At 40.3% G+C, this 25,635-nt stretch overlaps 2 protein-coding genes across 10 annotated transcripts; one reads left to right on the top strand and one right to left on the bottom strand.

Annotated features, from left to right (window-relative positions):
- Window positions 1–171: 171 nt before the first annotated feature.
- HNRNPK (heterogeneous nuclear ribonucleoprotein K) lies at window positions 172–20,381 on the bottom strand. 7 transcript variants are annotated; one of them, XM_058823552.1, is made up of 16 exons: window positions 20,253–20,381; window positions 17,783–17,861; window positions 17,606–17,685; window positions 16,656–16,753; window positions 15,291–15,347; window positions 13,734–13,777; window positions 12,777–12,849; window positions 12,172–12,285; window positions 10,636–10,764; window positions 9,893–10,200; window positions 9,488–9,542; window positions 6,617–6,667; window positions 2,863–2,884; window positions 2,703–2,785; window positions 2,076–2,245; window positions 172–1,337 (listed from the first exon to the last, which is right to left on the bottom strand). In XM_058823552.1, the coding sequence occupies exons 3-16, from the start codon at window positions 17,652–17,654 to the stop codon at window positions 1,304–1,306; spliced, it is 1,287 nt and encodes a 428-aa protein (XP_058679535.1). In that variant the 5' UTR covers window positions 17,655–17,685; window positions 17,783–17,861; window positions 20,253–20,381; the 3' UTR covers window positions 172–1,303. The 7 variants fall into 7 exon arrangements, with proteins under 7 accessions (XP_058679535.1, XP_058679532.1, XP_058679537.1 ...); XM_058823549.1 differs by having other exon boundaries at window positions 16,656–16,766; window positions 17,607–17,685; XM_058823554.1 differs by lacking the exon at window positions 20,253–20,381 and adding an exon at window positions 19,980–20,065 and having other exon boundaries at window positions 2,703–2,770; window positions 16,656–16,766; window positions 17,607–17,685.
- RMI1 (RecQ mediated genome instability 1) lies at window positions 20,345–25,487 on the top strand. Of its 3 annotated transcripts, none has more exons than XM_058823544.1 (2): window positions 20,345–20,543; window positions 22,888–25,487. In XM_058823544.1, the coding sequence occupies exon 2, from the start codon at window positions 22,916–22,918 to the stop codon at window positions 24,797–24,799; it is 1,884 nt and encodes a 627-aa protein (XP_058679527.1). In that variant the 5' UTR covers window positions 20,345–20,543; window positions 22,888–22,915; the 3' UTR covers window positions 24,800–25,487. The 3 variants fall into 3 exon arrangements, with proteins under 3 accessions (XP_058679527.1, XP_058679529.1, XP_058679528.1); XM_058823546.1 differs by having other exon boundaries at window positions 20,413–20,581; XM_058823545.1 differs by having other exon boundaries at window positions 20,493–20,602.
- Window positions 25,488–25,635: the final 148 nt, after the last annotated feature.

Below are 25,635 nucleotides of genomic sequence, written 5' to 3'. Positions count from 1 at the left end.
TGCCATTTTAAAGGGCAGCTGTAATAAAAAGGCCAAGTTCATAGACCACAAATCGGGGGAAGAGAAGGAGACACCACAAACCAACCAACCAAAGACAATAAAAGAATCTTCACTTAGTCTGGACTCATCACATCTCTATGTGCCACACACCTTTAAACTTTTTCATCTGTTTTTATTCAGGAAGTGAAATTAAAACTTTAAACTATAAATACAAATGCCAAGGTATTACATGAGATATCCAGAGGCGTTGTATTTTTTTTAATTTCTCACAAATAATTCTTACGGAACTTGACATACATCTGGGAAACAAGTTGAAGTTTTGCATACAATGGAAAACAAGTTACATAGTTATATCTCATCTTGCCAATTTGCAATTCCTACCTCATACAAACAAAAGCTCAGGAAACAGGTATAATTTTTTCAGTAATGGTAGAGCAACTCTGCATGAAGCAAGCTGTCTAAAACCAGGTGTACTTTACAACTGTTTATTCAGTGACATCACAAAGTTTTAAAGTATTTTATTTATATACTGTCACCAATATATATAGGTATTGCAAAGAGGGCCAAACACTTGCAAAAATGTCAAGTTTTACACATTTGCATATTTTCACCTTTCTGCCCCCACAGCAAAGCAGTTATTGTTTTCACACGATCTCTTTTAATTTGTCAAAAAATCCCACATAACTCCATCTACATATCAATGAGACTGAAGAGCAAGCTTAACAGCAACTTTAATTTATAAGGAAAAAAACCAAAAAACTAGGTGTATTGATTTTAGTTATGACCTTATGCAGACCTGAAGAAAAATGACCACCAAGAATAAGTTCACTAAATTTATTTAAAAATCCTAAATTGTTTCTTATAAAAATGCGTTTCATTCTGCACACTGCTCTCAACAAATGCCAGGGACACAGGACCTACCATATTCTCCCCGTTCAAAGTAAGATACAGTGTACATAAAAGCAGGGTGTTCACAACAATTACAGTAAAACAGTACAATTTACCACCAACAGTGAACAAAAATAGAATCCATTCTCTCTGCCACTTCAAAATTTCAATGTTAGTCTCGTGCGCCCTTCCCCCCCCCATGTATCTGTAAGGAACTAAAACATTACATCTGGTGTACAGCAAAGATTCCACTACACCTCAAATGCAGAACACCTATGAAGCAGAGGAATGTTGGCTTTTTAAACAGAAGCAGATAAAAAAAAAAGGGTGCAGGACTCCTTCAGTTCTTCACTAGTCTTAGAAAAACTTTCCAGAATACTGCTTCACACTATAAAAAAGAAAAAATAATCTTGCATTAGAATCCTTCAACATCTGCATACTGCTTCACACTATAAAAGAAAAAGAAAAAAGCATGTATTAGAATGATGGACCATACATCTTGCATCAACATTCTTAAAGCATATTAAATTACAAATTACTAACACATTTAAAAATAAATAATTTTAAAATATCAATGGCTAACAATTATATTAGTGTATTCCAGGCATAGTTAAATATTAGTAATCTAAGATATTAAAACTGCTATAGCAGCCAGAATGTTAATACAGCAAATGCTATCTGTAGCTGTTAATATTTGGCAGAAAAGGCAAAGTACTGTCAGCAAGGTGTGAAATGCTGCATAACAGCCCCAAATCGATTTCAACTTGTCCTGTAGAGGCATGGTCTGTGCCATATGGCAGACTGCGATTTGTTGTCAATTTAGTTATCTAAAAACAACAAAATCACTAGTCTTCCACACAGAACTAGGCCAACATCCACTGAAATCTTCTATATTTTCTACAGGCTCTATGAAATTTATTAAAAGTAGTTTTTTTGCAGCAGTTTTCACCAGAGACATGAGAGGACTGCTTGGTTAAGATGTCTTCCAGCAAGATTAGTTTTGAGGGTGTCTTCATTTTAATTAGAATGGAGAGCAGAAGAGAATCAAGGCAGAACTACCACTAGAGAAGTTAGGTTCAAATAGTTACTTAAAACCTGCCTTCTTAAAAAAGTGATTCACAGAGGAGAGCAGTTTTATAATATACATGTTAATTTGACAGTAAGGACAACAATAAACTTTAACTTGCCTGTTCTGCAGCAAATACTGTGCATTTTGTATCTGGTCCTGTGTTCCTGTAATAGTTATTATCCGATCTTCTGAGCCTTCTAGTGGTTCATCAATTTTGATCGAAGCTCCTGACTCATGACGTATTTGTTTGATTCTCTGGCCTCCCTTTCCAATAATAGATCCTGCCAACTAGGAAGAAAGCAAAAACATTAATTTCCTGATACAACTGCCTTTCCAAAAGTTAAAAAATTACAACACCATTTGAGTAGTTTCCACAAATTCAGTTTTAAGTGCTGCAATGGGAGCTTTTTTCTTTATAGCTTAAAAATATCCCCTGTGGTATTAATTGTATAAACACAGGTGAGATTAAACTCAGAGAACCAGCTCTCATTTGCAAAACATGGGTTACAAGGACCCTATCTATTACTGAGTATTAACCACAAGTAGAATTCTTTAAGGTGTCTCTGAAGACAGAAACCAAACAGTCAAGCGTTACACTGTTGGCAATTTAGAAACACTTGTTTTGTACTAGAAGTACTTAATCAAGTATTTTAAGTATTTCTGATTTACTTAAACAGTCTGAAAAATGGCTGTGACTTTTTTTTTAAGAGAAAGCCTGAGTTGAAAGCAACTCAACTTTACTTACATCTTTGGGAATCGTTACTTGTGTTGTGATGATGGGTCCACCAAGATCTCCATATGAACCACGCCCCCCTGCGTAAGAATAATCTGATTTAAGTGTATGCATCAAGCCCTTTAGTAACTATATAATGAACTACGTGCAAAGGTTCTATATGAACACTTACCATAACCAGAGCCACCCTCAAACTGTAAGAGAAAAGAGAAAAAAACATTAATGTGAACAGCCACGTTTCATTAACACATTTTTACCTTAAGCATTATATTGTTAACTTTGAGCCCATTTAATCAAACATCACAACCCTCAATCTGATATAAATACAACAGTGTTATGCCATCAAGGGCATCCTGAGGCAAATATGGAAGACCAGAAACAAAAGGGTTGGGTGGGAGAGATCTCATTAATCTCTGTCCAATTTGGACCAAAGGCCATCTTGTGCAGGACCACAAGTTGGAGGCAATGATTCTTGTAGGTCCCATCCAACTCCAGATATTCTGTGATTCTTATCCTGCCCTATCAAAACCTCTAAGAATAACACATAAAATGACAAAGAATTCTGCCATGCCAGTATACCAAGGCAGTCTCACCATCTCAGCTTCTTGTAGACAGCTGCTAATGCTGATGTACTTGTGACCTCTGTACTAAACATTAGAATACAAAATCAGAGTAGAGCCTTATTAATACTACAAATACAGCTCAAAAGACATTCCAGTCTCCAGTTCCGGGGCTAGATTTCTGCCCAGCAAATCACCCTACTACATCTACACCTTTGATTCTTACTGTGCTACAAACCCTTTACATCTTAGAATAAACAATCACAATAATTACAATAATTACTTCTGTTACATCTGAACCACCATACACCGAATGTAAATGACTGCAACGAGCACTCCTGGCTCTGTTATTTTTAGGATTTGTAAACCTGCATTTGACATCAGGTTCTCATTTCATCTAATGTGTTCTGAGTGTGCAAAACCATGTATTTATACTTTGCTACAGAAGCAAAGAATAAATCTATGTGGTTCTCTCAAATTCAACTTCTGACGACATCTCAGTGATAACATTTAAGAAAAGAGTAAAAAAAACCCAATGTGCACTGACTGCAAGAGTGAGCAAGGATGAAAAAAGTGCTCCAGAACTGGCATGGAGACTACCCTGCAGCCCATGGAGAAAACTACACTGGAGAGGATCATTAAACTGTAGCCCACTGACGGATACTATGCTGAGACCAAGTAGAAATGCCCAGAAGGAAGCCACACAGGCAGATACCTGTGCCCTGTGGGAGGACCAACACCAAATTAGTCTGTTCGTGAAGAACTGCACCACACAAAGGGGACCCACACTGAAACAGTTCCCTAAGAACTGCAGTCCACTGGAAACAGATAATTTGAGCAGCTCCAGCTGTATCATTCCATGGAAGGAACCCTACACTGTAGAAGGCGAATAGTGCAGAGAGGAAGGAGCAGTGACAGGTATGACAAACTGACCGGGAACCTACCATTCCCTACCACCCCTGCACAATTCACGGCAGAAAAATAGTAGAGAAATAGCAGAGAAAGGAATGAAGGAGTGAAAGCTAAGTCTGTGAACAAGTGGAAGTGGGTGAAGGTGTTTTTCTGTTTCTCACCATGTTACTCAAAGTGGCAGTAAACCTACTCAAGCCAACTCTGTTTTGCCTAAGATGTTAATTAGCAAGTGATCTGCCTGTCTCCATCGTGAGCCAGACTTTTCTGTCTTACTTTCTCCTGTCACTCTACTAAGGAGGGGGCATGAGAGCAGCTGAGTAGGCCCCTGGTAGTCAGTCAAGTTCATCCACTCACAAGGAGGGGCCCATAGAAGTTATAATGTAACAACTTTCCAAAAAAATATTCCTTACCATATTTTTTTTACCTCGAAAAGGAAGCTATTCAGATCAAAGTGTTGAGCTTATCCTCTGTCTCTAAGCAACCTGTACTGTCTCATCATGTTACTAAGCAATACATATGATAAGACAACACCACAGAGCTCCAAAATACAAAACAATGAAGGACTCTGCTAAAGGTTAAACTGAGAGGCTGATCACATAGCTTACTGCATACACATGCATATTACTGCTGGTATTTGCCATAGGATACTTTTTGGACTAACTTGTTTTAAAGAAATTACCTTTCCTTGATCACATCTGCCTCTCCACAGTACAAAATAATAGAATTTTAAAACAGTTGCTGTGTACAAAAGGTAAGAACTGACTTTTCACATGAATTAATAAAAAAGTATTAATTTGGCAGCATTTTGCCATCTTCAAGACATTGGCAACACCTGATGTACTCTCTAATTTCTACAATGGAGTGACTACATCGGTGAACAAGAGAAGGGCTACAGGTACCATGTACTTGGACTTCTGTAAAGGCTTTGACATTGCCCCCACATCCTTCCATCCAAACTGGAGAGGGATAGATTCCACAGGTAGACTGCTTATTGAATAAAGACAGTTACATCCAAGGGGCAGTGTCAATGGCTCAGAGTTTCAACAGACATTAAGTGGTGTCCCTCAGAGATTGGCCTCCACTGGGACCAGTGGTACTCAATGTCTTCATCAATGACACAAACAGATTAGGTACACCTGCAGACAAGTATGCAAACTGAGTGGTGCTGTTGACAGACCTGAAAGACTGGATGGCATCCAGAGGAACCTGGACAAGCTCCAAAAGTGAGTGCACAGGAAACCTCATTCAATTTAACAAGACTAAGAGCAAGGTGCTTCACCTGAGCTGGTGCAACCTCCAGTACCAACACAGGCTAGGGGAGAAACAGATGGAGAGCAGCCCTGCCCAGAAGAACTTGGGGATACTGGCGAGTGAAAGGTGGGACATGACCCAGCAATGAGCACTTGCAGCCCGGAGTAGCAACCGTGCCCTGGGCTGCATTGTAAGGTCAAGCCTTGAGATCCCAATATGAGTACTGCACCCAGCTCTGGGGCCCCCAACATTAAGGGCATGGATCAACTAGATTAAGTCTGGAGGAGGACCACAAGGATTATTGGAGGGATGCAGCACCTCTTCTGTAAGAGAGTCTGAGAGCTGGAACTGTTCACCTTGGAGAGGAGAAGGCTCCAGGGTGACCTTATTGTGGCCTTCCAGCTCCAAAAGGCAGCCTACTAGAAGGCTGGAGAGGAGTTTTCACACAGGTATGTAGAGGAAGAACAAGGGGCAACAACTTTAAATTGAAAGAGAGTTGGTTTAGTTTAAGTATTGGAAAGAAATTCTTCACTGTGAGGGTGATGGGGCACTGGAACAGGTTGCCCAGAAAAGCTGCAGACTCCCAGTTACTGGAAGTTTTCAAAGCCAGGTTCAATGGAACCCTGAGCATCCCAGTCTAGTTCAAGGTTCTCTACTCATGGCAGGCTGGAATTAGATGATCTTTAACGTTACTTCCAACCAAAATCAGTCTATAATTCTGCGATAACATCCCAAAACCTATCTGGTCAAAAGACACATTTTCAAATAGATTGATAGGTAAACATAGTTGATTCACAAATAAGTGAGAAGCTATTTTAAATATTTGCCGCTTGAAATAAAATCCCACAACATTATAGAAGTAAAACAAAACATAAATCATAAATTGATACATCTACAGTGCATCAGTAATGGAGAAAGTTACCATTTATCCAAATGAAAATACTGTGTAAAGGAGGCAAAAGAGGTACAGAGAAGCTCCCCTATTCTCACCAGGCTGCTGCATAATTCCACATTTCTATTAACATTACCTGCCATCAAAGGACACACCATTATGTCTGCCCCTAAATTCAAAGTCAGAAGAATGGCTTCATAAATTTTAATAGGCACAAGTTGCCATGGACTACACTCAAGATCTCTTAAATTTGCTTTATCACTGAACTCATTCAATAAAGCAGTTTTCAAAACCAGGCTGAAAACACTCACCAACTCTGGTGGCTGCATGTCATCGCAGGCATCCACATGACACTGCATCATCTTCCAGATGCAACATAAGAGGAAGAAAGGAAATTCAGGTCATACAAACTTTTAGAGAATGTGGCAGCCAAACAGAATGCAAAGTGGTATAAAGAAACCCTTATACCATTAACAAAGACTTGAAATTATGTGATTCACATCACCTTCAAAACTCACTGGCTTTTAATTTTACTTTGGGGCAACTCTAAATGGGCAACTTTTGTTTTCCTTCTCTTTCTATAGTATTAGCAGATTTTTCCTCTCACTAAGAAGCTCAGAAACTTTTTCCTCTCACTCAGAAGCAAGGCAAAACTTAAGCCTTCTTTTTTCTTTCAGAAAAACTTTTTACATTTTTACATGTATTAATTCTTCTATCTACTAGAAAAAGGTTCAGTAAGATTGAAACAAGTAACTGCAAGTGATTATGCCAACTGCAGGTTAAGCAGGAAGGACACTGCTTCTTATGTTTTACTATCATATACCTCATCCTGTTAGCAAGTAGACTAACAGTCTACCACTGCCTAACTACATTAGAAACTTAACTATGTTTCTAAAACATACGATATATGGCATTTCTTTCTTTCAGAATTTTACCATTTCAACAAGTGATGTTTATTTGTGCAAAATTAGTTTCTGAAACAGAGTGTCTTAGCATACATAACATTTTACGTTGCAGACCAGCATTGAGTAGTGCTAGTCACTACTCAGAACTGGAACAGAAACCAGATGACAGATGGGCTGGATAAGGCAAAGAGCTTAACTTTTACATATAAGAAAAAACCCTGCATGCAGTCCTAACTGATGTCAAATTCTTTTGTAGTAAGTTTTTCTAGTTTTTAAGAGTGACTTAGGAAAGTGAAATTTTGTTACTTCCTTCCAGCATCTGCACGAATAAATAGAAGAGTTGTCATACATTCTTCCTTTACTAATTTTTACATGCCCCTGATAATGAGTATGTTAAATACACAGAACTCAGGATTTTTCAGATCACCATAGCCCTTATGGTACACAGGACTTGATCTGGAGTGTTACACACTGTAGTAGTTACATTTCTATATGCTGATAAACAAGTCTGTACTTTGGAGAAAAAGCTTCAGAACAGACCGTAAGTCAAATGAGCATTTAAACAGCAGTACGTACTTATACTACAACTTTAATCCAGGCTAACAGACAAGTTAATCATCTTAAGTGATTAAATCTGTACAGGCAAGAGGAATTTACGCATCTTTTAAAATCAAAAATGAGTTTTTCTCATCTCAGCATTTACAAAGCTGTCAATGCTCTGTCGTATCTCTGAAACAGTAAAAACCACAGTTCAGCATCCAGACTTTAAGACTGTCAACTGTTCAATCTTTCTGCCTTTCGTGAAAAAGAGAACTGGCGAAAAATTTGGTTTTGTACAATAAATTTACCCAGTATTTTGGAGATGTTCATCAATTGCTGCCTTTTATTACACCTATGTAAGATAGAATTCATGTGAAAAGAGCATTTCTACTCTTTAAGGGCAGCTTTTTCCATCACAAACCACAGTAATATTGGTTTCATTTAAACTTTTAGCTACACAACAGTTTCTATTTGCTGCTCATAGCACAGGAGGACTTTACTTTTTGGCATAACACTTGAAACTGTGATGTCATGCTCAGTGTGGAAATTTCTGCCTACACAATTTAGGATACCAGGATCACGATTAACTAAAACTAGAAATTAAATTCTATCTTTCCTGCAAAGTAGTCCTCACTTTAATGGCTATAACACTTGGTTGCAAAGGAGCCAAAGTTATAAGCAGCTTCACTATGAAAAGAAATGAAATTGCTTTTTTTTTCCATGAAAGAAACCAAGCTAGCAGAAATTACTCCACTTGTGTATAGAAACTCATGACAATAAAGTGAAGGTCAACCTGACAGGCAAAGCCTAAGTTAAAGTGGATTTTCTAGCTGAACTGGAATAAAGATAGAACAAAATTAGAACACACTACTGCCCAAGAGTCAAGGTAAGTAAGATTGTGCTCAACCAAATACCCAAAGAAGGGCAGGCTGTTAAGTTTATGTACTCTAGCACAGGCTTTATAAGCTGCTAACAGAAGAACACAAAACCTAAGCCCTGAAAACATGTAATTACAGATAAGGAATATTGGAGAGGTACTTCTCCATTCTTTCAGTTTCTTAGCATGTAGATTAGCATGGGAAACGGGGGGTTTTTTTGTGACTGCAAATATTTGTAACTGCAAATCTTTCCTTTTATTATTACTAATAAGCATATGGCATTCTTGCAATCTGGAGTTCCAGTAACTCTTACTCCCAAGAGTAAGAGTTCATGTGAAGCCCATTTCATAGCTTTTTCACTTTTATCTTCTACATTAATTTTGAAGAAAAAAAAATGTGTTACTTGCTATCTTAAAGAAGGTGCCAAACAAAGCCAGAGGAGAAAAGAATATTGCTACTATAGAGATCCACCTCTGTTGTGATTTAAAAGCAGCTGGTAACTAAGCACTACAGAGCTGCTTGCTCACACACCCCCGCCCAACCCCCAGTGGAACTAGGACAAGAATCAAAAGTAAAACTTACAGCTTGAGATAAGAACAGTTTAGTAACTGAGAAGAATGAATGTCATACTGATTAAAAAAATCTGAAAGAGGGCCAGTGCAAGAAACCCTACAGATCTGAGCACAATCAAAATCACTGAATCTTTTTGATGACAGGGAGAAAGAAAGAAAACAAAAGAGTACAATTTACACCTCAAATATTAATCCACAGGAGGATCATTTGTATGGACAAAAAGTGCATGTAGTTCAGCATGCTAACTGTGCTTAGGGACACAACAGAGCAAATTTTAAACTCATACCATGCCATCGTAACGGTCTCCTGGTCTGCCCCTTCGGTCATAGGACATTAGATCTCTAAAACAAAAAAGACAGTAGCATTTTAATTGTGTTACGTGTGTTATAAGCTAGGTTGTTTACTCTTATCTGAATTTTCCCATTCAGGGCTCACATAAACTTAGTATCAACCTACTCTAACCAAGTACTGAGCAAGAGAAGTTCCAGAACTACTGACCCTAGTCCTGGCAACTTACCACATCACAGCAAGTAATTAAATTTCAGTGTATTTCAAAATACTCTTGTCTAATACAGGCTCAATCCTGCCTAATCATTACCAACATGGACACATGGAAAGATCACTGAAAATATGAATATGACTCAGATATACAACATGAGTTTTTGTATAATGCACTTATCCAACAACTTACCCGCCACGAGGAGGTGGTGGAGGAGGAAGTGGAAGATTACGAGCTCTGCTGCCACCTCTAACACCACGACCTGGTGGAGGTGGTGGAGGTCCTCTGCGAGGGCTCATATCATCATAATCTCTTCTTGAGGGAGGCATAGGTCGTCCACCACGACCAGGGGGCATTCGATCAAAACCTCCTCTTCCACGCATTGGAAAGCCCACTGGCCGTCCCCTTCTATCATCAAACATCATTGTGAAGCCACCATAGTCATACGTTTCATCATAGAAATTGGGATCGTAAGGCTGGGCCCGTCCTTTAATTGGAGACTAATATAAACAAACAAAACAATTCCCCAAATCAGATATTTATACTACAACTGGCATATTTAATTACTAACACAATGCATTTGGAACATGTTCTTGATTTCACAATGCTGCCAAGAAAGGAGATGTTGATGTGCTTCCTGTGAACTTAACTATGACAGTAAAACTACTTAGATAAAAAAACATTTTGTTTTTCTTCCTCTTTGAATTTTTCATTCTGATCACATGCAAAGCATAAATGGCCCAGTACTACCAAAAATTGCTCATGAGGTGTACCCCAATTCTAAACAACAGGAACAGATTCCAAGGTTCGTAACTGTCCATCATTTGCTGCTGGGAAAGCACAAGCTACTAAATTTAAACTAGAACATTTTTCATCCCATTAATGTCCAAAACATTCATGAATGCCAGTGAAAGAATAAATTTAATAAACATTACCTCAGAGATAAGATCCAAGATAATCTTGATGCACTCAACAACTCTATCAGGTTTTCCACCAATAAGCACCACTCTGTCAGTCGAATGAGGACAACACTCCTGAAAGAGCTTAATGGTGGTCTGAGTGTTCTGCAGAAAGAAAGAAAAAGAAGAAAAAAAACCAACAAGATTATCAAATATGTTTTTAAAAACTTTATAAAACCATTACAATATTTTAAAAATAGATTCAAAAGACAATTAAGTTCCCACCCACTTCAATCTTCATGCTTGCTTTTGAGTTATCACACAAAATTTCAAGATTACATATTTTAAAGATCTTGCTGCTCTAAGTTTTGTATGAGGCTGAAAAAAAAAATCAATTTTCTCCTATTTTAATTATGATGCACCTATGATGCATCATTTAATTAAGTATTAGAAAAAGGATCACATAACCATTGTGAGCTTATAGGCTGTATTAGCTTCCAAATTAAACATGCTCTGAATGCTAAGACAGCAGTGTTGCTAGGATTATGTCTAGTTGTCTTGTCTTTCTTAATCCATGCAAACAAGTATTGGCTTATACTTGAACTGACCTGAAACTGCCTGACACAATGCCAAGAAACTCAACCATGTGTTGGAGAATTTTGCTCAGAAATGGCTTATAGAGTTTTGTTCAGACATGCCATAATCATATATAGCTGATGGAAAAGTAAAAGGCCTCTCACAGCCTGTTTCTGTAAACAACAAAGTTCTCAGGCTGTTTTTCATAACAGGTAAACATTCTGTCCTTGGCTGTTTTGGGAAAGTAAAAGTGACAGACAGGGATGCCTTGAGAGCCATTCATATCAGGGTGAGAAAGCAAATCTTGGTTTCAATAACAAACCACAGGTATTGAAAAAAAAAGGAGGGATTAGTGTTTAATCTGTAGCCTATGATGAGCTCGGGTTTTGCAATATGTATGACCTTAATTAACACTGTTATAAAATGTGCCTGGTGGATCAATAAATTGGAGTTCGATGCTGATCAGAGGATGGGTCGTCTCCCTTCGTTTCTACAACCATGTGTTTTCAGTTCATAGAGACCATAAAGTTTTTAATATCTTAGTCTTTCACTTAAAAAAACATATGGTCTTCCAGGAGTTAGAATTAAAAAACAGAAAAGCAGCATGAAGTCTTTCCACAGTAAATCTACTGTGAAGATGGTTTCATTCTGAGCTATTTTGTGTGTTCAACCACACAAATACTTCTACACTATGCAGCAGTTTGGTCTAAAAGGAGAAATTAATATAATTTTAATAAAATGAAGTAAAAATACTTTCTTTAAAAACAGTACTCTACCAAAAATATGTTTAACCAAGTCCTTGCTCTACCACTGACATTACTTCTGAGGGTCTGCAAGAAAATTGCAACTTCCAGCTGTGCCTCACAACATCAAAAGCATGTATGCAACACGGTGAGAAGGAATTATCACACAGCAGATACTTAGATGTACCCCTTATGAACAGAAAACATTGCTTATTGAACAAAATAAAATCTCAGAAGAACAGAAAGCAAGTACCTCTCTGAGTTCTTTAATTTTAGCACCCTTGACACCAATAATGCCTCCTGCCAGACTCTGGTGAATAAGAAGCCGAAGTTCGCAGTCGAAGTCACTGCCTTTGTAGTGTTGATACTGTAAATACGATGCATATAGGGAGAAGCAAATAAAGATGATTCACAAAAATTCAATATTTGGCGTTTTAAGCTTCTTCTTTATAAACAGAATGGGGTGATTTAATTTATTGCTGAACTGTAGTTGTGTATTTCTTTTGATACAATCACAACAATTTAAACACCTCACCACCAGTCAAGTATCAGTTTTCCCTATTTTTTACATTAATTATTAAATTACACTGCACCACTTGCTATAACGACTTAAGAAGGCATCAGTGCAACTCTTATTTTTTGGAAAATGTTCAAAAATGTTAGTTTAATAAACAATGACAGACTTTGCCCTCTACCCAAAAAATGCCAACATGACAGCCATAACCCTTCTTTAAAAGGCTTTTGGCATTTTTCACTTTTCTAGTTTCCTGTTTTTAAAAAGTAGCAAATACTCTAGAACAATCTCATTCAAAAGCTAATCTTTTCGTTCGAAACAGAAGAAAATTTCAAGATAAATACCTCTTCTAAAGTAGGGATAATCTTCTTCAAGATTTCTCCAATTGTCTCTATATCTGCACTTATACTCAAGATGCTGTTGGAAGCCACAATGACAGACAATATGGAGAAGGTAGAAAAGAAAAATAGAAGTAAATTATTTTTATCATCACGCACAAAATTTTAACAAGATTTACTACAAAGAAGAGATTACAAGTATTCCCCATTTAAAGTAAACCTGTTTGCTCAATTTACAACACATGCATCTTTGTTTATGCCCAGTATATATGCATGAGAAATTTAAGATTAGGTAGGTCTCGCAGAAAGAGAAAGACAGAATGGGCTTTTGGAAGGGCTCAAATTAAGCGGGCAAGAAACTGACGCAGAACTGAAAAGTAGAAGTGAATATTCATGTTCCCCGCCACCACTAATTAGGATACCCTCGCTATTACATTCGTAGAACTGGCACACCTTCTCATTTTAAATGTGAGGATATACAAGTGGTGAACGTTGTATCTGGAATAAGGTTATGGAACTCAGATTACTAATGGGGCCTCCAAGAAAACAAATACAAAATGCAAGACAAAAAAAAGACGAAACAAATGAGAAGTGAAGGAAAGCGAACCGGAATTAGCACTTCATCAGAAATAATTATGAACAGGCAATGTTGAGGGGAGCAAGGTGGGCCACAAAGACAGAGCGAGAGACTATTTTGAACCAATCTGATTTACAATGCAGCAAATATGCAACACTTGAAGCTGTGCTCCTTCCATTGAAATAAAATTAGTGGATTGTTTGGGTGGGCAACTCACGTAAAAGTTCAGTGACAAAAAGACTTAATGGGGAAAATAAGACAGAAAACTTGAAAAAAAACAATACACCGTCTATAAGGGGATACTATTTAATTATATCAAAGGCAGGTAATAAAATACATTTCTCTCTTTCTATTCAGGCAGTGAGGCATAAACTGTTGGGACATACCGCTCGGGGCCACTGCTGTCTGGGACTGAAACACTGGCATTGTACTGCATTGGTCATTGGCGTTCGTGGATGTTGGCATTGGGCATGGGTATTCAATCGGAAGTTGTCAAGTATGGTACCCGTTTGGCAACGAGCACATTTTTGGGCATAGCCAACCAGGGTTTTCACATGGGCGTTCAGGGGCGGATGGGCCAACGTCATGGTGGGCAACGCAGGGGCAAGTCGATCCAGTACATGGGCAACGGAGATATATGGCCAAAAAAACAAGGAGAGGGAAAAGGGGGAAAAGCAATAAATTTTAATTTAATACAAACTATACTCATTACTCTCAATTAACGAAACAAGCTTAAGTTGTTCTGAAGGCTAACACAATAACGGATTGCTACACCGACTGTGGCCTAACAGTATGGACTTTAAAAATGAGTCACTTGATCTGACTAAAACTACTACTGACTAAACTACTACTTTCAATAAATGACGTTTCAGTAGCAGGCTGGCTCATGAGGGTAGATGCAAAAACTGTCGAGACTGATAGTACTAGAACCTTGGGCAAATCGGGAGTTTGTGATCCAGACCGATCTAAATTATCTGGACATAGGTGACATACTGATTTACTCAAAAAGCAAACAAAAAAAAAAATCAGAACAGAAAAACCCGACTAAAAAAACCCTAAAAAAAGAGGAACAACTAGTTGCCAAAGTTAGTGAGCATATGTATGATTCCTGACCATTTCAACTAAAATCTCAACTCTAGTTGCAGTAGTTTATGAACTTAGTTGGAACTGATTTGTAATGATATACCACCAAATATTGTGCTGAACAGAGTCTTGATTGGAAAACCATTGAAATTGTAGCTGATGTTAAGTACAGGAGTGTAAACGAATGGAATTTAAGAAGTGTTGCCAAGTTTTAAAAATACACAACATTAACGCTGAGCATGTGTCTAATCACCAGAGTCAAGCCCCCTGTAAAATGTGAACAGGCATTAAGTCATGACCATTTAAAAATACTTCCAAGTAGTAGAATACAATGCTCCTTTAGTGTTTTATACTCATATTTAAAGCAAGAAACCTTAATATTAATGGTTTTGTGCTTCATGTGCAAGCTGTTAAGGAACAGATGGATGACTTCGTTTTGCTTTTTTGAAGGAAGTTAAAGAATTCCTCTATCACTGGGTTAAGCCAGCCACCTGCAAGGGTTTCAGCAGTACTATAACTGATGCATGGATGGGGAATGGTACTATTAAGAGTTTAAGTTTTGTCAATATTTTTAATTAGGATGGTAACTCACTTCAAGCTCAAGTGTGTAATTTAACAGAATCCTATTAAAAAGTGAAGAGATTTAACATAAACCTCTCATCCCGTGCATCAGGCTGGGTTTTAATTGAAACAGAAATTGAGGAACTGTTATCTACTCTGACAATCAATACAAATGGATTGTAAATTGGATGTCTATAGAGTTGAATTGCTCCCATTTATAGAAATGCACGCAATCAAGTTTTCGATGTAGTGCTCTGAAAGAAGCAGTGTTAAATTAGTTCAAACTCATATATACTCACGTCTGTACGAAGTGCTTTAATATTTTTGCCACCTTTTCCAATCACTGCTCCAGCATTCTGGAAAATAGTTTTCAGAAGTTACATTATGACAACTCAGTACAAACAAAGTTTATGAACTCAACACTAAGAACAGTAGATCTATTTTGGTTGGCCCAAGAGGTGGGGGGACACATCACTTTGGCATTACAAAAAAATTACCAAAAGCTCTTACAACCACAGAACACAGCACACAAAGAAAGATAACTCAGCTTTGCCATTAACATTTCAATTCTAAAGAGAAGTTTTAGGCAATTCTGCCCATGTTGAGCTTCTCATAGCCTAGATCTATTAAAAAAAAGAAACTAAATGAGTGTAATGCAGGTCAACTACTTCCTCCATTATCTGATCTTTTTTTTTTTTTTCCCTTATGGAATATGTTTGCAAATTCCATTTTAAGCTCCAAATATTTGATAATTTCAAGTGCTAATACTGTTTTGCACATCAGTAAAGTAACTAATTTCTCAGAGCAATATAAATTGAAAAAGGCTGAAATTAATGTTAACAGTCACCAACTTCCTTAAAGCCACCAACATTAACAGGAATAAACTGACAAATAGTAAAAAGTAGGAATTGGAAAACGACATTTTTACCATGTTCTTTCAAGGATTCTACAAAAAATATTGCTTTTATTACATATTATGTTAAAGGCATGCAAAATGGTACTCCATGTGACTTGGCTATTGGTCAGAAATGCCACACAGAGTTCAGGCAACAGTCTTTCACACCAACACCAAAGACTGAGGTACTTCAGAACATATAAATCATCTGTAGCAACTGGAAACACCAGAGCAAATTCATACACAGCAATTTGAATTATTTATACTTGTCAACAAAATCACTGCAATCCCTAACAAACTACTCCCACATTTCTTCCTGTTGATATAGTTGAACAAGTTTAGTAGATCTATTTGAGAGAATTACTAAAATCTTAGGTTCTCATCTCACATATTTAATCTAAAAGCACTTATTTATAATCCTCTAAAAACCTTCTTTTTCAAAGACTCATATACAGTCATTACCCCCCAAATAGCTACCCTCCACTCAAATGTAAACATATCTTAGACTCTTTACTGCTCTACTTCTTAGCAAGTATATATTTTTAATAAACCCTGTATTGATCCTTAGGGACTTATCCTTTTAAGAGAACCTGGAGGACAATTCCATTGCAATACACCTACAACTACCATTCCTATATACTGAAAATTAATCTAATAAGTTACCTCATTTCCAAAAAAGCACATAATTTCTCTACACTTCCATCTCACCATACACTTTGTCACCACCATCTTGAGCAATGCTACACACGAAGAAAGTAAAAAAGCGTACTTTGCTCTGAAGCAAGATGCGCAGTTCAACCATCTCATCAGTGTTCCGAGATCTTTTGAAGGCCTGCTCTTCCTCCATATCTTCTGCAGGACGTTTGCCTGTAGAGAGGTCCATAGGGGGGAAACATAAACATTTATTTAACTTTCTAAGTCAAAATGAAGTGGAACACATGCCGAAGTCATGCTCTGTACTATTAATACATTTGTTCCTATTAGCGCAAAACTAATTACAGTTAATGCTCTATTCTGACCATCCATAGCACAGAAACCAGTCTTCACGTCAACAGCTTTCTTACTAATTAACAACTGAAAATGTTTAAATGAAAATGCTGCACACAGTCAGTACGAAATTCACGACATTTTAGACACGTCCAAAGGAATGCAGCATCACCCACTTAGTATTTATTTATAATTTCAATTGGGGAAAACCTTTCAGGCATAAAGCTCAAACGTAGTTTGTATGACACTGAAATACTGGTGAAATAACAGCAAAGCAGCACTTCAAATATTCTGGGAAAAAATTGCATGCGTCAACAACAATAATGCCCAAACATTCCTGGTACTTCCCAAGAAATTTTCCATTAAGCTTTTAGCAATATTTCATATATTCATACTCCTGCATGTAACTGTTACAATGAACAAAATACAATTAACAGATACGCCCTATACCATTCATATTCACATTCTTCATACACCTATGAAATATGTTTCAACATTTAGTCATAACTTTCAGTTCTCATGTCTAAAACACATCAACAAGAAAGATTATATATTTATGCTCCAAAAGCATGTGTAAAGATACATTAATTAAAATAGAAGACAATTAATGCAGAACACAAAATTACTGCTGATGCAAACATATAGTAAAGGTAAATCATGATAAAATTCTTTGGAATACTAAAATTTTAAAGAGAGTCTTTCTAAAAATGAATAGTCCTTTAAAAAATTTACCATTTGTCTCTGTGTTGGTAAAGGTCTCCTCCTGTTGTTCAGTCTCCATTGCCTTTTTTTCTTGTGTAGGCAAGCAAAACCTGTTGAAAAATAAAGACAGTCCATTTTTTTTTGTCAAAAGACAAACTGTACCTCATGCTAAAGTGAAAAAAATAAATGCCTGCTGCTAGAACTTACCACTGTTATATATCCTTGCTGACAAAAACTCAAGTATTCTGGGCGGGATCAAAATCCAACAGCCTATTGCTTCAAGAGCCTATGAAAACAGCATATATCAGTTGTGAGTCTTCCCACGTTGTGAGTCTGATTCTGCTACAGCAAGAAACCAAAGGGTTGACCTAAACTATTGCTGCAAATTTTTTCCTTTTAAAAGAAAAACCACAGCCAAGCCAAACACACCACGAAGAGAAGTTGAAGGTGAAATCTGTAGACTTACATAAACCCTTAATGTCTGAATTACACTTCTTGGGCACACACAAGTTTTAAGTAACCACATAATCTCAACATTATAAGATATGTGCCTTGGTTTCTCTTTCTAAAGGGCACTACACCAAAATCTGGTCCTGCTATTTAGCCCAACGCTATTTGCACTTAATAAAAATTCCTGTTACAGCAATCATCAGCATTTGTTTTACAAATTCTCTACTAGCACGCATTTGAGCATGTGTTCCTCTCAACTATATTTGATGAATAAAATAAAAATTACAACTTGCAACTACACTAAATAACGTCTTTTTAAAAAAATCACCCTCTGCAGTTACATACAACCCACTGCATGGACACTCCTCCAAAACCTCCTCTACTTCACTACAATTTTCTGAAAGTCTGTGACTTGCTTTTAGCGACTAAATCACATTAGAGAGAAGCATAAATGAAAAAAATATTCAATTACTATCATTGAAAACATGATTTACAAGTACAGCCAAACAATCACATATTTCCCTTTGCATTCCATTAACTTCCATTGCCTCAACAAACAGCAGGCACTCATTGTTGTATCCATAATCGGCGGAGAGGCAATGGGGGTGGGGAAGAAGCTGATTCTAATTTATTAAACGTACTCTCAGACAGCTATGTAATTACTGCCCGGCTTGCAGGGGCTAAAAGCAGGCTCTGTCTTCCCCAACACATGCCGGCATTTCCACGTATTTGAAGCGCACTAACGGGCATGCACAAGTTCAGTAAAAGAGGGATCTCAGACAGACGCTGCCAAAATTGCGCTGTTACGTGGACGGGCGGTAAGGAAGACATGGACAAAGTGTAACAGCCCTTTCAGACACCGGCCAATCTACTTCCAATTGTGCCAAGAATTCTAAGGCAGCGGGGAGCTAACTGTGATCACGTCATGTGTTCTCAGTAATCTTTGCTCAGCTAGGTAAATCGAGGACATTCACATAACTAATAAAGTCAGGTTCTCTACGAACACTGAAGGGCTAAAGCAGACACGAGGGGTGGAACCAGCGACCACAGACCTAAGAGCTGAGGAACGTCAGAGCGCCTCCAAGGCGCAGCGGCGCTTCTCGCCTGCCCCTCTCTTCCCCGCCTCCAGCCGCCCGCCCAGCGCGGGGGAACGGGGCGAGCGCGGCGGCGCTGCTGCGGCACCCCCGAGGAGGAACAACGGAAATGGCGCCCTCCGAAATGGCGCCCGCCGGCCCGCTGCGAGGCGGAGCCGGGAGCGGAAGGGCCGCCGCCACCACCACCACGCGGCCGCGGGGAGCGTTACCCAGCCCGGCCCGAGCGGACACAAAGAAGGTGCCCGGCGGCTCCAAGCGCGGCGCAGCGGGCGGAGCAGGGTCAGTCTTAGCGCCACAGGCACTCCGCCCTCCCCCTAGAGCGGCGAGGCCGAGATGCGGAGCCTCCGCCCCCCGATCGGCCTCTGGGTCCGCTTCCGCGCAGGCCGCGGCCCGGAGCGCCCTCGCTGCGCTCGCCATAATCCCCCACAGAAGCTCTCCCTGGGCACAACTGCCTGGGGTGGGCGCGGGAAGCCGGCAGCGGCCGCCGCGCCGCTGCCCTTGGAGCGCACCCGCTGGTGCTGCGAAACGCGCGCTGTCCTCGCGGGGCAACAGGGACAGAGACCACCTTAAGCCCCTCAGCAACAGCCGAAGTGGCCACACACCACTGTCCTCCATGCAGTGTTTTCCTCGTTCTACCGCAAACCCCACGAAAGCCCTGTGGCCACGGCAGCCCTCGGCGGTTGAGGCCCCAGGGCAGGAGATACAGGCCGTCTCGCACCGCTGTGTCACGCCGCGCCGCAGAGCGGAGTCCATCGGCGGCTCTACCGGCCCAGGCAAGGCCCTACCCGGCCTGTGTCCTTCTCCCACCCCCTTCCCCTTCTCGTCGGCCCCGGCCGCACGGCGCCGCGGGCTGCGTGTACCTGCGCCCGCCGCCGGCCCCGCCGCGTACGGGAAAGAAAAGGGAGCAGCCTCGGACTCCGACGCGCACATCCACCAGCGCCACCCGCGATTGGCCCTGCCACCGCCCCCCGTGCAGCACCGCCGCCGCCTCGTTGGGTGAAGCCGCTGCCCGTCAGCACAGGAGGCGGCGCCGCGACCCGCACCGCCCTCCGTGAGGAAAAGGACGAGACGGGCCCGGGGAAAGGGTGGCGCCGCTAGACGCGTGCCGCGGCCGGCCGGCCTGCCTTTCCTACCTGGGTTGCGGGAGCCGCGCTGGGAGCGGCGCGGGCAGCGAGGGGGCGGCCCAGAAAAGCGGGAGCTGCTGTGGCCGAGAGGCGAGAAAATGGCGTCCCCTAAAACCCCGCCTTGTGCGTGCAGCCCGGCGCCGGCTGTGGCGAGACTCTCGCGATGATTCGACGCGCGCCTCCCATTGGCTATTGGGTGCTCGCGGCGGATTCGGGGAGCGCGGGCTTGGGCGCAGCCCCGTCCCTCAGGCCGGCGGCAGCCGCGGCCGCCCCGCCACCACCGCTCGCTCGCTCGCCCCGGTGAGTTGGAGCTCTCGTCCCCTCCGAGGAGCTGCAAGGTGCGGCCTAACCTCACTCAGGTCTTCCTCCTCCCTCCGCCTCTGCTTCCCTTCCTCCCTCAGCCCTTTCACCTCCTTTGTTGAAAGCTGGCGCTTTGCTTGGACTAACTAGGCGGTATCTTCCGAGTGGTGAATTTTTCGGGGAGAGCTTGGAGGCAGGGTGTTCTTTTGTTCATTCTAAAGGTCAAAATGCCAAAAATACCCCAATAAACACAGCAGAACCCATACCTGGTGTTTCTTAAATATTTTTAGTGTAGGTTTTGTTTTCGTTTTATCCTGTAGAAGGATTGAGCTACTCGGTCGCCCTTTCTGAGGGATTCAACATGATCCATGCGCTTTTAGGCAACTTGGTATCTTTTCAATATTTGTAGTACTGACATGGATGCAGGGTTTGAATGCACCATTAGCAGGTGTGCTAGCGATACCGGGTTGGGAGGTGCTGCTGATATTCTCGATGGAGAGGAGCCTTGCAGAGGGATCTGAAATAGATTGGAGCACTGGGAAATTATCAGCGGCATGAAATTAAACAAGAACAAATCCAGATTCTGCCCCTGGCATGCAGTAAGGCTGGGCACGAGTGTAAGCTGGGAGAGGAGTGCGTGTGGAGCAGCCTGCCAAAGGGCTCTGGGGTGCTGGTGGGCAGCAGCTCAGGGTGAGCCAGCAGTGTGCGCCCGGGCAGCCAGGAGGGCAAACCCCATCCCGGGGGGCAGCAGACACAGCATCACCAGCTGGGATTGGGATCATCCTGCTGGATTCAGCCCCGCTGCCCTCACCCTGAGTCCTGTGTGCAGGGCTGGGCCCCACGCTCTGACAAGGGTGGGAAGGAGGTCCTGGAATGGTCCGGAGGAGGACAACAGAGCTGGTGGAAGGGCTGGAAGGCACATCCTGTGAGGAGGGGCTGCGGGCTCTGGGTCTGTCTGGGCTGGAGAGAAGGAGGCTCAGGGGTGACCTCATTGCTCTGTACAGCTCCCTGGGCAGGGGACCTGGAGAGGGAATGCTGCTGAGTTCCTGGCATCCAGCAATAGATGTGGGAATGATTCAAAGCTGCATCAGGGAAGTTCAGTCTTGACAACAGGAATAATTTCTTTACCAAGGACAATAAAGCTGGTGAAAGGCCTAGAGAGTAAGTGGTGTTAGGAGTGGTTGAGGGAGCAGGGGTGGAGAAATGGAGGCTCAGGGGAGACGTTATTGGTCTCCACAATCTACTTGAAAGGAAATTGTTGTAACCTGGGGGTCATTATTTAAAATAGACCTCAGGTTGTACCAAGAGAATTTCAGGTTGAACATCAGGAATTTTTCACGGAATGGGTGTTTAAGCAATGATGGAGTCACCATCCCTGAAATTGTTCAAGAAGTGATTGGACATGGCACTTGGTGCCATGATCTAGTTGGCATGGTGGTAGTGTTCAGAGGTTGGACTCAATGATCTTGGAAGTCTTTTCCAATCTGAATGATTCTAGTTCTAAGAGCATGATCAAACACTGAAACAGACTTCCTGTAGAAGTGGCTGGTGCCCTGAACCTGTTAGTTTTTAAGATGTATCTGGACAATATCCTTACTAATGTGCTTTTACTTTTGGTCAGCTCTGAATTTGTCAGGTGGTTGGACTAAATGATCTATCAGAGTCCCTTCCAACTGAAATACTTCTGTTCTACTCTGTTTGTGCAGAACTACTTCCTAAACTAACAAGGAGTTAGTTAGCCGCTGATGTCCCTGATGGCTGCCAAGGCTTGGTGCTTATGCAGCCAAGTCCTGCACTGGGTCTCCAGATAACAATGTTTCAAAGCCAGCTTTCTGTTGTCAGTCACTCCTCTGATATAGGTGTTGATAGACCTCAGCTTGGTTCTATAGATCCTCTTCTGTTCCTAACAGTGCTGGTGAAGTGAGAGAGTAACATCTCAGGTCAATTTCTAAAGTATGCTGTGTGTTAACAGAAAGAAAACCATAAAAGAAGAGGAGATATATTTTAAAACCTACTGCTCTTATGGTTTGGGTTTTTTGTCCGTTCACTTTCAATCTATAAGAAAATAGTTTCATTTATATGTTTCTAGTTTAATAAACAGAAAAGAAGTGTGGTTGCTTGCATAAGTCTCCATGCTTTTCTTATATTTTGCACATAACTTTTATGCTGATAATTGCACATACGTTTTATGCTGATTGAAATGTTAAATATTGGAAATGCCTATGAATTTCCTTGTCTGTAGAAGTGTTTTAATTTAATTTTTTTATGCAATATAAACATGAAACTTGTAATAATTTCCGTTTTTGTCAAAAGATTAAATATGTCTTTTTGGATTCAATTTTAGGGAATTCAGTATCTGACCATAAAAGAAAATGTCTACATCTAGCATTGTAGCAAGAGTGGAAACCTGGCTTTCATCCACATGGCACGTGAAAGTTCCTTTAACATGGCTGGAAGCATGTATTAATTGGATCCAGGAAGAAAACAGTGGTTGTAATTTAAGTCAAGCTCAGATTAACAAGCAGGTATTTGAGCAATGGCTTCTTACTGATCTGAGAGACTTGGAATATCCCATTTTGCCTAACTGCATCTTGGATACTCCCAAGGGAGAGTTATCAGGCTGCTTCTCGGTACAGATTGATTCACTGGTGGATGTTAGCCAGCCAGCATATTCTCAGTTGCAGAAGCTAAGAGGGAAAAGCACGGTAAATGAAGAAGTGACAGCCAGTACTCAGACATTTCAGAAGCCCTGGGAAGCAAAGCCGACTCGAATGCTGATGCTACAATTAACAGATGGCGTACATCAAATTCAGGGCATGGAGTATCAACCAGTGCCCGTTCTCTGCAGTAGTCTTCCTCCTGGAACAAAAATCACTGTACAGGGCAATATTGTATATCGTCTCGGAGTTCTTCTGCTTAAACCAGAAAATGTGAAACTGTTGGGCGGTGAAGTTGATACTCTTCTTGAGGATTATTGTCAGGAAAGAGTCCTTGCTAGATTAATTGGAGAAGCTGAAAATCCTAATTCCGTTGGACAAGCTGGACATGAACAGATTTTTTCAAGGCCTGTGGATGAGTTAGAACAAGCTCTTGGCCCTTCAGATGAAGAGCTTTTAGCCAGCCTTGATGAAAATGATGAATTTACTTTAAACAACAGGACATCTTTAGAAAGTGGATACTGTAGTAGAAGCAACAATTTTAATACTGCCTCAGGTTCACTGAGTGCACATAATGGAAATGTTTTGCTACAGAAATCTGGGAGTCCTTTGCCTCAGTCAGATGAACAAGTTTCACCTCCCATGGAATATGCTGATGGCTTTTTAAATGACTTTCCTTTAGAAGATGATTTTCTTCTGGAAGAAGAGATGCAAAGAGAGATGGAAGATGTGCCACCAGTGGAGATGAACAGAAACATGGGTTTAATTACTGGCAGACTTCCACATACATCTAGAAACTCCTGCAGTTCATCTTTAAATAGCACCGGTGAAGAAGACCATGTGAATGAAAGAGATAAGGCCAGGGAACCTATCGGCAGCGAAAAGAACATGAGAAGAACGATATTTGATGAAGATGGAAATAACATTAGTAGCATTTTGCCGCACAAGGGCTTACATCAGACCTGCAGTTCATCAGCATTTTCTTTGGAAACTCCTCCTGAAGAGGGGCAGAATTATACAGACCTAGATGAGAGCAGATGTAAACACCAACACACTTCTGACAGCAGGGTATTAAATGATGATCCTGTATTTTCCTTAAAAATGGATCCAGAAGGAGATCAGCAAAGACATGATTCACAGACCTTTCCTTGCAAGGCACTAGAGACACATTTAGATTTAGATTCTCCACCTTTTACATATATTTCCCTTCTCCTTGCAAAAAACCCAGAAACTGTTACAATTCTGAAAGTTAAATGTTTTATTGTCACTCTCACTGGAAACCTCACAAAAAGCAATGGGTCCTGGGGTATAAAGGCAAAAATTTCTGATGGCTCTGCTTATCTTGAAGTAGATTTTGCTGATGATATTCTAACAAGTTTCATTGGCTTTTCAGTGCCTGAAATTAATAAGCTGAAAAAGGATCCCGCTTTACGTCTAAAACTTAAGGATGGTTTAGAGAAATGTCAAAAACAGCTGATAGATCTTTGTTGTTTGATGACCATTGAGTTTAATCCATTTCAGTCTAAAGCTACTGTATTAATTCTCCAGGATGCTGATGCTAGGCATCTAGAACAATTGAAGAAACGTTTGAATAAATAATATGTGCAAAATTCCAGACTATAGATTAGGAAATGTTAAAGTCAGATTTCCCTTGAAGAACTCTTGGAAGTTAAACTTCGAGTTAAGTGGTGTGTCTTTTATCAGGAATTATAATGTAAAAGTGACAAGGAGATGACTCATGGGAGCAAAACTGGGCAGATTGCTTTGTGTGGTGACAGTATTGGAAAAAGATTTTGAATATTTGTGTCTTGACTTTTTCATTCTGCAAAATCCTGCGCATTCTAGACTGGCAATCTTGAGTAGCAGAATTTGTCAATAAATGTATAACAATGAACAAACCGTCTTGTTATTTTACTTTTGCAGGCACTTACCTGATTTTTAAAAGAAAGGTGCAGGAGACTCTCAGTTTTTTCTTGGAGAAAATCAGTTTAATAAATTTAAATCAAGTACAGTCCCTTCTGCCTATGCCAATCTGAAGACTCAAATCTATATTCACTGTGCAAAAACCTCAAGTATAGAGAAAAGAAAGATTGTCTTCTAAATATTCAGGTGTGAGGGAAAAAATCCAATCCTATGCAAAAAGGAGATTTAAAAACCCTCTATTTTTTTACAAATAACTTAAAAGAAAGCCAGGTGTTTTAAGGTGTTTATTAGCAGAAAATTACCATAACATATGGGGATTCTATTTTTGTCACATTAATGTTAATCATTGCTAGTAGTTTTGAAACCAGAGGGAACTCATTCATTAACTCTTATAGTTACTTGACTAACCTTTACAGTGTAATCAAATATTTTGCTGTGCACATGTTGTATAGTATACTTATTGCTGGTTTTAATTTTGATTGATTTTTTAAAACTTCTGCTTCTAAAATAAT

This window comes from Ammospiza caudacuta, chromosome Z (assembly GCF_027887145.1).
Source record: "Ammospiza caudacuta isolate bAmmCau1 chromosome Z, bAmmCau1.pri, whole genome shotgun sequence".
Taxonomy (NCBI): Eukaryota; Metazoa; Chordata; class Aves; order Passeriformes; family Passerellidae; genus Ammospiza; species Ammospiza caudacuta.
This window is presented reverse-complemented; position numbering and strand designations above follow the sequence as displayed.

Excerpts from the sequence above, each read along its gene's own strand:
- RMI1 (XM_058823544.1), top strand. The coding sequence starts at position 22,916 with ATGTCTACATCTAGCATTGTAGCAAGAGTGGAAACCTGGCTTTCATCC.
- HNRNPK (XM_058823549.1), bottom strand. The coding sequence starts at position 17,654 with ATGGAGACTGAACAACAGGAGGAGACCTTTACCAACACAGAGACAAAT. Across the intron at positions 15,348-16,655 it reads GCATCTTGCTTCAGAGCAAA|AATGCTGGAGCAGTGATTGG; the intron begins GTACGCTTTTTT and ends ACTATTTTCCAG. Across the intron at positions 2,246-2,702 it reads AAGTAACGATTCCCAAAGAT|TTGGCAGGATCTATTATTGG; the intron begins GTAAGTAAAGTT and ends CTTTCTTCCTAG.